This window comes from Meleagris gallopavo, chromosome 10 (assembly GCF_905368555.1).
Source record: "Meleagris gallopavo chromosome 10, MGAL_WU_HG_1.1, whole genome shotgun sequence".
Classification (NCBI taxonomy): domain Eukaryota; kingdom Metazoa; phylum Chordata; class Aves; order Galliformes; family Phasianidae; genus Meleagris; species Meleagris gallopavo.
Window position 1 is genome coordinate 86,882 of NC_139413.1, and position 10,500 is coordinate 97,381.

The following is a 10,500-nucleotide window of genomic DNA, read 5'->3' on the forward strand; positions in this document are numbered from 1 at the left end:
TCTTCAGCCCTGCTAAACCCAGGTTTCCATTACAAAGGTGAGACAACCTATAGAATCCATACCCACAGCACGTCCACCTGCCTAACAGGAGATGAACGGTATCCTTCTGTGCATCCATAGAGAGAGACAAGCCTAACTCCAGTGCTTTCTGTACCTAGACATTAGTGCTTGCTTACACAAGTAGACAATCCCTATGTAACACAACAAGAACTATTACATTAAAAAAAAAAAAAAGCCACTCCATATGCCTCCTACCTTTTTATTTTCCCGTAACTCATCTACTTGTATCCTTCTTCTCCTAAATGCTTAAAATGGGCTGAGGATGGACTACAGACATGTCTGAAGCGATGGGGAATGTCTCCAGTCCTAGGTACTTCCAAACCAAACATGGAAAAGTCAGAGCCAGCCACTCTTTCCGACAGCCTCTTGCTAACAAGTCTCTCCAGTGCCCGAAGACAACCAGCAGCACCGCATCCCAGGGCAGGCTGCTGGGACGCTAAGTGTGGGTGAGTCGTTTATGCCGGGCTTTTCAGGGAGGGGAGGAGAGGAGGAGCAGCAGCGGGGAGGGGGCAGGCAACAAATGCCCATTCTGGAACTTTCCACGACCCTGCTGCTGCCTCAGGAATTATCAATCTCTTCTACCGCTTGTGTTCCAAAACCATCCTTGCAGCAACAGATTAAACGTGGCATTTGGAATCACGTTCCTGAAAACAGGCACGGCTCTTTCCATCTCGGAAGTAAGGCCAAGTCCCCGCGCTGCCGGCAGCACACCGCCGGCTCCAGGGGGCGGCCTGGAGCCGCAGCCACTCAGCCTTCGCGCAGCTCGGCAGCGGCTCAGCAGCCCGCGGGGGCGGCGGGGCCAGCAGCAGCCCGGCGCACAGAAGTTGCGTCTGGCCGCTGGAGAAGGCAGAAGCGCACACAGGAGAGCTGCTCTGGGACGGCAGCGGCACCACTGGGAAAGCGCCCCGGCCCTCTGCCTGCACGGCAGCGCGCTCTGCGAGGATAAACACCTCCACAAGCTCTATTTACCAAATATTATTCAGCACCAACTGTTTGGAAGTCAGCACTTCTCCCTTGCTGGCAAAACAGGTACAGCTCAGTTCCTAAAGCAAACTAAACATTTCATTTCCTAAAAACAAAGCCAAAACAGACTGGCCTACATGCTTCCCCTTAAGAATCCCCTTATTTGAAACATACAATCGGTAAAAAAAAATGCAGTTAGGACACAAGCGTTACAATGAATTAGCTTAAAAAGAAGATACAAGTGCACCACCACTGTTTCATGCAGCTCTGTCTCAGGCCCATGCTGGCCCAAAGGCAGACTGGGCTCACGACAGCCCTCTGCAAGTAGCCCTGCAGTTCCAGACCTCACCATCAGTGCCAAGAAATCCCAACACCCCAACTACCTCAGTACTACAAAGCTTCAAGACTGTGGGGTGTGCGAACAGTGGCTAACATAATTACTCAAAATTCACAATAACAAATATGCTTATCATAGAATGGCTTGGGTTGGAAGGAAGCTCGAGGATCATCAAGCTCCACCCCTGGATGCAGATTTATGTTACTTACTTGTGCTGTCTCAGCACACTACTGCTACAACAACGGTTTCAATGAGATGAAATTCAGCAAAGAGGCAGCATTTCCTGCCTTAAACTAATGTAAATAAAATTTCTTTCAACAGTTATTTTAAAAACCTAAATAACTCTGTCACTTCCAACTTTTCTGATTACTGCTTACACTCCCTTCCAGCTCCCCATCCATGACTGCCACTAGAACTACCAGTAGCTTTGGATTTCTTTTTGCAACTTTCCAAGGCCTTATTTTTTAAATCAAGTGCAATAATGAGAGGTCACTGTAAACTATGCATACATGAAGCCTGACATCCCTGAAATGATTACTTTTTGAGCTCCACCAAAAAAAACCCCACAAAAATTAAAATATTTTAAAGCTACAGGATCAGCATTCCAGAATGGGAACTTCCATTTGAGAAAAGGCCTCATCTCCAGCAAACGTCTCCTCCACTTATTTTTAAACCAAAGCAAAGAGGAGCAATGCAAACACTGGGTTGCTTCCCGCTGCAGTTCCAGCACCACAGTTGAGCCTAGCACCCACATACCTGCACCTCACTCAGCAGAGCTTCCTTGCAGCCCAATATTTGCTTCCCAAACACTCTGCCTGTGCAGAGACTGAGGCTCTCACATCTGGGGTGAATCTTTTGGAGGATTCACAGTTCACAGATAAATTCTCCATGATAAATCCACTGCCCTAAACTGACTTTGAGATGTGAAGTTTTCCCCTTTTAAATTCATCTTTATTAAAGCAGGTTCCCTACAGCAGGTTGCACAGGAAAGTGTATGGGCAAGTCTTGAATATCTCCAGAGAAGGAGACTCCACCACCCCCAGGGCAGCTCTGTCACCTTCACAGGAAATTAGTTCTTTTTATCCTTCGCTGACCATGCTATCCTCTTACCTGCATCCTGTAATGCAAATATACTGAAATACTATTAGCTCAGGTAGCTGTAAGAGCAAACAGAAGTCAAAATTAACAAACTTCACATTGTTAATTGTGCTGAAAACATAGGATTCCCTCATCCAAGATGAGTATTTTTGTTGTTTTGTTTATAAACTGTTACATCACTGCAGAAGACATTTCAACATTAACATAAAAACCCAACCCACAAACCTGCTGCACTGTGACCGCTGTTGAATTTCTGTTAGGCCCTCCAAGGCCAGGACTCTTCACCACACAGCCACTGTGGGAACAGAGCAGTGTGGCACCAGGAGCACAGCCCCCAGCCCACTGCTTCATGGTGGCTGTGCATGCCTTCTTCCCCCACTGAGCACTGTGGTCTTTGCTACAACTCAGTGGGACTTTCATTACTTCAGGTGAAAGTAAGAAAAAAAGGAGTCAAAGCTATTGGTTTTTAACACTTGCCAATTAAGGCACTACCTCTCCAACTTCACACCAAAACATTATTTTTTCAATTGATGCTTGGTGATAGAATGAGTGACAGCTACAACACAGTGAAAGCAGAATGGAACTCAGTACTGTAGCTGGTGTTCCTGAAGACTTCTTGCTCACCATGGCCCCTCTGGCTTTTCACAGCCTCATTCAGAAGAAACGTGTCAGAGCTGCAGCACTTGCAGCTCACTGCCTGTGTCAGAATGTAGATTCATGTCTGAGTCTGTATTTGGGTAAAATATTACAGACTAAGATGAATATTGACACCACTGAAGAGACTCAACTTCTTTACATCAGAGATGTAATTTAAGTTAACGCTAGTGGATGTTGGGTCAATTTTCCTTTGCACGTTCGCTTTTTGGTTGTTTTTCATTACAGATTTTGTCCTGTTGGTAACTACAAGCTGTAACTGCAGATATATTTTGCTGTCAACCTAAGCAGTGTCCTCGTTACGGTCCACCAACGGAGAGAGGCACACAGCATCACCGGCAGCGGTGAAGGACTGAAGGAGGAAGCACATTCTCCGAAGCAGTACGTGTCTTTGACGTACAGTACAAGGAAATTCAGTATTTGGGCCGTCCTTACAGCGAGCAGCCTAAGGAGCTCCACGTGCATAAGCGTGCGTCCGAAAGGCTGGAAGCAGCATTTCCCGCAGCACTTCCTGCAGCGGAGCCCCGCCGCTCCCACGGCCGCGCAACGCCGCGCTCGCAGCCGCACCGCTCCCCGCTTTGGCCGTCAGTCCCATGCTTCCAGCGCCGCGCCAAAGCCGGCCTCCAGTTCGAGCGACAGCTCTGCTACGCGGTGCCAACCCCGCAGCCTCCTCAAACCCGATCTTTCCGTTCCCCCACGCCTCCCCTCGCGCGGATTTCTTTCTCCCCCCGGCCCCCGCTCCCCCTCGCTCCTCGATCGCTCGCATGCAACCGGAAATCTTTTCCGTCCGTCCGGAAGAGACGGGAACGACGCGTGCGGCCGCAGGCGGCCGGCAGCCCCACCGCCTCGCCCCGCGGCCGGGCTGTGCTCCGCGCCCTCCGGCGCCCCTCTCCCACCCGCCAAGTTACGGCCGCCGGCCGCGCCGCCCCAGGCGCAGGGGAAGCGCGAGTCGCAGTGCGATTCTCCCCGCTCCGCCTCGCCTCCGGAACGTGAAAAAGGCGCGGAGAACAGCCCCAGAGAGCGGCGGGCAGGCGGCGGGCCCGCGTTCCCTCGGCGACGGGAGCGGAGAGGAGGGGGAGGGAGGCCGCGCCGCCGCCGCCGCGCCCCGCGCCGGAACAAAGGGCCGCGCTCGCGGCCCGCCGCCCCTACCTTCTGTCTCTCAACGCGAAGGACGCAGCTCATATTGGAAGCCTCCAGGCTGCGGGGGAAGTCGACGCTGAGAAGCAGCCCCAGTCCGCCGAGAACGGGCTGCGGGGGAGAGCGGGGCTGGGGGGCGGCGGGCGGGCGACTGAAGAGAGAGGCCTCGTCGCAGGCGCGGCTCAGCCTGTAGCCCGTAGTCCGTTGCCCTCCGCCTGCGGCGCGGATGGGAGGCGGAGCTCTGCCGCGAAACGAGGCCGGGCGGCGCGGGGCTGCAGGCCTGCTGACGGCTGGGCGGGAAGCCTTCGTAGCGTAAACCTGCCCCCAAACTGCGTCGAGTCCGCGCGGCCCGGGGGCGGGCAGAGGGCCGATCTCTGTAGCGACGAGACCGGCCCTCTGGTGCCTTCGGCTTTTAATTGTTGTGGTGGAGAAATGTGCCCCTGTTCCTCCAGACAAATCCAGATTTTCCCGGCTAAAGCAGTTTTAAAACGTCGCTATGACAAATGAAGGGTGTTTGAAGCTCCATCTGTTTATTATGTGTTTGCGTGTGAGGTGGCGTGCTGGGTTTCTGATTCATGGCTGGAGTCCTCAGTGCTCCTGCAGTGTCACCGTAACTAAAATGTGCAGGTGGATCTGGGCTGATCCTCTTATTTCTCCTCCACGGGCTTATTTCTTGAAAAGCGCCATGGTCATCTGGAAGGCAGGTGACTGTTTTGGCTTCTTATATCCCTGATGTATTTCCACTCTCTGCTCCTTTCAGTTCTTGAATTACAACCACAACTCAGTGCCTTCCTTTCTGCTCTTTTTCAGTGAAGTATCTTATTAAGGATGTGTTAATCAAAGGCACTTGTGGTAAAGCTGGGAGAAGGAAGGAGGTGAAGACAAGACATAAGTTCTGTGATCAAATAAAGCTGTCCTGGGGATGTTCCTTAGAATCTCAGTATTAGTCAAAATGCTGTTACAGTATTCTCGGGAAAGGATTTGTCTTTATAATTACAATTAATTATCAGCTATTGCTAGTCAAAGAGCAAGTATGGCATCTTCTTTACAGCACAGAGCTAACAGATGGCTTTCTCCCCTTGGTTTCACAGAGGTCATTGTGACAAGGGATGCACTTGGGCTTCTGAAGCTGTGGCTAAACTCTGAGCTCAGGCAGTGTCTTCTTGGGTCCAGATGCATTTTGGTCACTGAAACTCATTGCCCAAAAGATTGCTTTCTAATTAACATGAAATAAGTTTCACTTAAAACATAAGTTTTAATAAATAAGAAAGAAAGAAATTTATATAACCAGACTCCCACACCAAGACTATAAATTACATCTCATCTAATTTCCATGAAATAAAGTTTTAATAAATAAGAAACAAATAAGTTTCCTTAAAACATCATTATTACAGCTAAGATGTGGCTATGTGTCCTGTGAAGACTTCTGTAACATGCAAATTTCAATGTGTTTTCTTCCATATGAAGTTTGTGCTAAATGTTAAACAGTTATCATTCTTCCTACAAAAGAGAGCAGTAGAGTGAGAAACAGGCTGTCCTCAGCTGTCACTTTTGTTCAAGAAAACAAAATCCTTATTTCAGAAAGACAAGGTATTACTCTTCTGGTTTTCTAAATTGTTTCGTCTTTCATATAAAGCTATCCAGTGGTAGAATTAACACTGCAGATGCAAATGCATCTTCTGCTTGAACTTTATCTAGGATCCCAAGTAGCTTGGCTGAAAGCGTGTTTAGAGATCATTAGCAATTTTATGTGAATATCATAATCATTTAAGTGACCAGTCCAAGGTGGCAGCTGCCCCATTCCCTCTACTACTCAACACATTAAAAACTGGTTGAGTTAAAACTTGACTGCTGGCAAATACTGAAGCGTGTGAGATCACTCTATCTAGATGAAATATCTGGTTGAGAAAATTTAGATATGATATGAGAGAACGGTGTTAGTAGCTGTGTCCATGCATTTTACAAGCCAGTTTTCTACTGAGTCTCTGTTCATTCTTCTTAAGTGATGTAAACAATTTTCCTCCTAAATTTCATGAGACACTACAGTGACCTTCTTTGATTAGAGATAGTGTTGTGTTTGATGGAAAACCAGACTCCCACACCAAGACTATAAATTACATCTCATCTAATCTCCATGAAATAAACAGAAGTCTTTTTAATTAATTAAACTGGATTAGGTCCATAGGAAACATGCACAGGATTCTGTCAGAGCCACTAGTTAAAGTCTTAAAAAAAAACCCACCATTTTTTTAACTTGAAGGATCTAATCTCAAAAACACAGCCTTTAGGATGAAGTATCGTGGGAGTTCCAGTCTGAAAATGTAGCTTGCATTCAGAAAATAACTACAATTTTTGAAAAATTATAGCTCTTTCAACTCTTTCAAGACAATTTGCACCTTGTGGCTGTGAGCACATGCATTCAGTACATAGAGATACTGCTTTAATTTATGTTAGAAGCTATCTTTACTTGCTTGTGACAGGTTCAACAGTGTTTAACCAACAAGTAATACCAATCTGAAAGAATGGATGTGCTTATGTAAACCATGTAATAGCATGTACAAAGCAGTATCTGCCATGCTACTGCTCTCTAGGAAAGCAAATCAAAATTGATTTGTAAATCTGATTCCCCAACAATGGTGATGGACGTGTAAAGGAAGCTTGCTTAAAGTCTGGTCCTTTGAACTATGTGTGTTCAGAAGACTGGCCAGGAACCATCCTTCAAAAAATCTCCAGTTTATGGCTTTCCTGTAGAACTTGGAATTTTGTTATTGGTAAAATGAAATGAACTCTTACCTATTTTCTAGTTGTATTGAATTATGGTTGCTAGGTGGGGAAATTTGCAAATATGTTTTACTTGTCTAATATAAAAATGATGACTCGTTCCATATACTTGCATTGTATGTCTTTCTTGGCTTCATAAGGACAGTATTTTCTTTGGCAGAAACATCCTGTTCAGAGTGTTGCACTAGAAGGCTGTAAAACTGTTTGCTTTTAAATTCTTTGTGTGTGACCCTGCCAGCTTCTGGCTGTGAAGGCAAGTTAAGATCTTTGTACTATTTATCCTTAGTGTTGCTTTTACAAAATATGTTTGTGGACTTTACTGCAACATAGAATCATATCACAGAATGGCCTGGGTTGAAAAGGCCCACAGTGCTCATTCGGTTCCAACCCCCTGCTATGTGCAGGTCACCAACCAGCAGACCAGGCTGCCCAGAGCCACATCCAGCCTGGCCTTGAATGCCTCCAGGGATGGGGCATCCACAACCTCCTTGGGCAACCTGTGCCAGTGCCTCACCACCCTCTGGGTGAAAAACTTCCTCCTCATATCCAACCTAAACCTCCCGTCTCACTTTAAAACCATTCCCCTTGTCCTATCACCATCCACCCTCACAAACAGCCATTCCCCCTCCTGTTTATCCGCTCCCTTCAAGTACTGGAAGGCCACAATGAGGTCTCCCTGGAGCCTTCTCTTCTCGAAGCTAAACAATCAAGCAACATGGTAGCTCCCAGTTAGCTTTTCCTTTTTCCTTTTCTCTTTCTTTCCTTTTTCCCTTTCTTTCCTTTTCCTTTCTTTTCCTTTTAATCCCTTTTCAGAAACTGATTTGTACTAACAGGCTTTTTTTTTTTTTCAAGCAAAGCTCTTTTTTTTAGTGTTTCTGCATACTTGCAGAAAAACCTATTGCCCTTATTTTTTTATTTTTAAAATGATGCTGGCTTCTAAAAATAATGTGAATAAAATTGATTTAAAATCTGGGCTCTGCATGTCTCCTTCAGAAAGAGAAGGCCAGCATTATTTCTGAGGTTACTTTAACTCTGCTAATATGTTTTAGCCACAGTAATGCTATGAGACTTAATTTCAAAATAGCAGAAGAAATACACAGAATGTCCTTTATGTCCTGTGAAAGGAAAGTCCTTTTTAGATCATCCTGACAGGAAGGCAGAAGTTAATGAGAGAAACTCCTTTCAGGCTTTTTTTTTCATAAGTGGACAGGAACAAGCCAAAGATGAGTGATATTGTTTCTTGATCAATAACAATGAATTAATCTTAAAAACTCATATAATCTGTTCCCTCCATGAGATACAAAGAAGACATAACTGTGTCCTTGCTCTGTATTATGCTGCAGTTTGACAGTGTCCGAATAAATAACATGCATGGACTTAGATCCTCTTTGATTTCATCCATGTGAGTTATGGCTTTTTGTTTAACATTTGTCAAATGTTTCTTTTACAGGTAGGATTTGTTTCCAAAAACAGTGATGAGTGCTACAACTGGCCTGCACTTAATCTCCGATTTTGATAGGGCTCAGTAATGCTTTGGTGGAAATGAACTGTCATTGAACCAAAGGTAGAGCTTAGTTGTTAGAGTATGTCTTATTTCTTTTGTGAGTCATGATATCTTGCAATTCTGTTCTATTTTACAACCTCAGAACCGTATGGAAACAAATTTGGCAGCACAGAAATGCATGAGAGAGACAACCATTTTATACTTACGCTCTGCTTTCTTATTTGTTGTGTTTGTTTTTTTTTCACAGATGAATCAGCTGCTTGAAGAGAATTCTAATTTGCATGAGGTCTGTGCAAGAACCAGCAACGCTGACAAAAAGTGACTTGTCCAACTCCTGAATCAGACGTTATGTGTGACATCAGCAAGTACAGCATAGGGCTTATGTTGGATGCATAGTACTCCCATTCTAGGGGTGATACAAAATACCTGGCAGGGAGACCTCTCCTCTGTTCTGTGGAGGCGGTAACTACGTGTGTCTTTAGCAGCTCTCTTCTCTCCCTGGAGCCTGGAAGAGGTCAGGACTCATGTTAGAGGATATGAGAGATGGGGATGTGTAAGGAATGCTGTAAATCTTGCTGGTATAGGGATTTTATTATATTCTTCATTGCAGTAGGAACCTCTTCATTGGTTGGGATAAAAGGATAAGTGAGGCAACTGAGATCCCTCTGCTTGCATACTTCCTTTGAAAGCTGTGCAAGTGACTATTCCCAGTTTTTGTTTTAATATTAGTCTAGTAGCTTCCAATTGCATTGTTAATATGAGTAGATCTCTCACAGTTTTAATAGGAGATGTTCATATTTAATGTCTGCAGCGTGAGCTGTTTATACATAAGGATATCATCACCATGTAAATTAAAAGACACGAGTAGTTCCACATTTCTCCTTATGGAGAATTTAAATACAAGTAAACTGGAAAAAAAAAGCAGTCTGATTATTAAGATGAAATACTTTGGCCTTCATGTTAAGTTGTTATCATACCTAAGACAAAGAGTTTGCAACATGCTGGTAAAAAAAATGTTTCTGGTGCCAAGATAATTATTGGTGAGTGATATACATGTCTTGTTCCATCTTCAAAGTTCATCAGCCATCCCTGCCAGGCAACATCAAGTTCCTACTCCTACTGTAGCTGAAAGCATGTTTACCTTTCAACTCTGGGAACAAGAACTGGCCTGTTGGGTAATTGTATGAAATAATAGACTTCACACATCTGATCGGTCCTATGTGCTGTTTTTTACTATGTTACTCTAATAATTGCAGCATGATTTATTTATGGTTGTACATTTGTAATAATCTTGCAAGTTTATAATATTAGAAAGATATATATTTAGGAAAAAGAGAGAAAGTTGCTAGTGTTTTTCTATCAGTTGTCTTCAGATAGTGCCCTCAGACCAAATAAAACATACAACCTCTCCTTTTATAACATGCAGACTCACCAGGAAAGTGGGCACAGCCCCGAGCTGCCAGAGCTCGAGAAGCATTTGGACGCTGTTCTCGGACATAGGGCTTGTGGTTGAGTGATGCTGTGTGGAACTAGGAGTTGGACTCAGTGATCCCTGTCAGTCCCTTCCAACTCGGGATGTTCTGCAATTCTAAGAAAAAATAGAGTGTGTAATCAGCTTATATGAATTCTGGTGGTTACAAGAGGAAACAAGGCAGATGCTCATTTTATATCTGTTCATAGAAATATTTTCAATTTGTATAGCTGGGATCTGAATTCCAAAGAGAAACTGATAATGTTTTCTTGCTTTTCTCTAAGGAAGTTAACAAATCATCTATCTTCATCTATTACATTTTGTCTCTTGTTCATTTCTCTTGTTTTGTCTTGTTCATTTATGGTCTGTCTTTTGAATGTTCTTCAGTGATTTTCATTGTCTATTTTTATGTCACTTGGCAAAAACTGAAGTGATAAATTATAGACTCTTCATTACAGAGACCCATCACCAGTGTCTTTACTGTTGTGGCACTTT

General features: G+C 44.6%; 2 protein-coding genes across 5 annotated transcripts in view; one reads left to right on the top strand and one right to left on the bottom strand.

Annotated features, from left to right (window-relative positions):
• Positions 1-4,406, bottom strand: part of IVNS1ABP (influenza virus NS1A binding protein) — a 24,513-nt gene extending 20,107 nt beyond the window's left edge. For 3 of the 4 annotated variants that reach the window (XM_085231989.1, XM_085231988.1, XM_085231986.1), the window contains exon 1: positions 4,262-4,406. The gene's annotated coding sequence lies outside the window, so the exon portion shown is untranslated. Of the gene's footprint in view, positions 1-255; positions 3,383-4,261 lie in introns of those variants that run through there. The other variant, XM_010715526.4, reaches the window with a different exon arrangement.
• Positions 3,004-9,739, top strand: LOC146543663 (uncharacterized). Its single transcript, XM_085231791.1, has 4 exons — positions 3,004-3,045; positions 3,378-7,287; positions 8,485-8,594; positions 8,782-9,739. The coding sequence occupies exons 1-2, from the start codon at positions 3,004-3,006 to the stop codon at positions 4,440-4,442; spliced, it is 1,107 nt and encodes a 368-aa protein (XP_085087917.1). The 3' UTR covers positions 4,443-7,287; positions 8,485-8,594; positions 8,782-9,739.
• The last annotated feature ends 761 nt before the right edge of the window (positions 9,740-10,500 follow it).

Coding starts and splice junctions, on each gene's coding strand:
- LOC146543663 (XM_085231791.1), top strand. CDS start 3,004: ATGAGTGACAGCTACAACACAGTGAAAGCAGAATGGAACTCA. Junction 3,046..3,377: donor TGAAAGCAGAATGGAACTCA/GTACTGTAGCTG, acceptor CTGTAACTGCAG/ATATATTTTGCTGTCAACCT.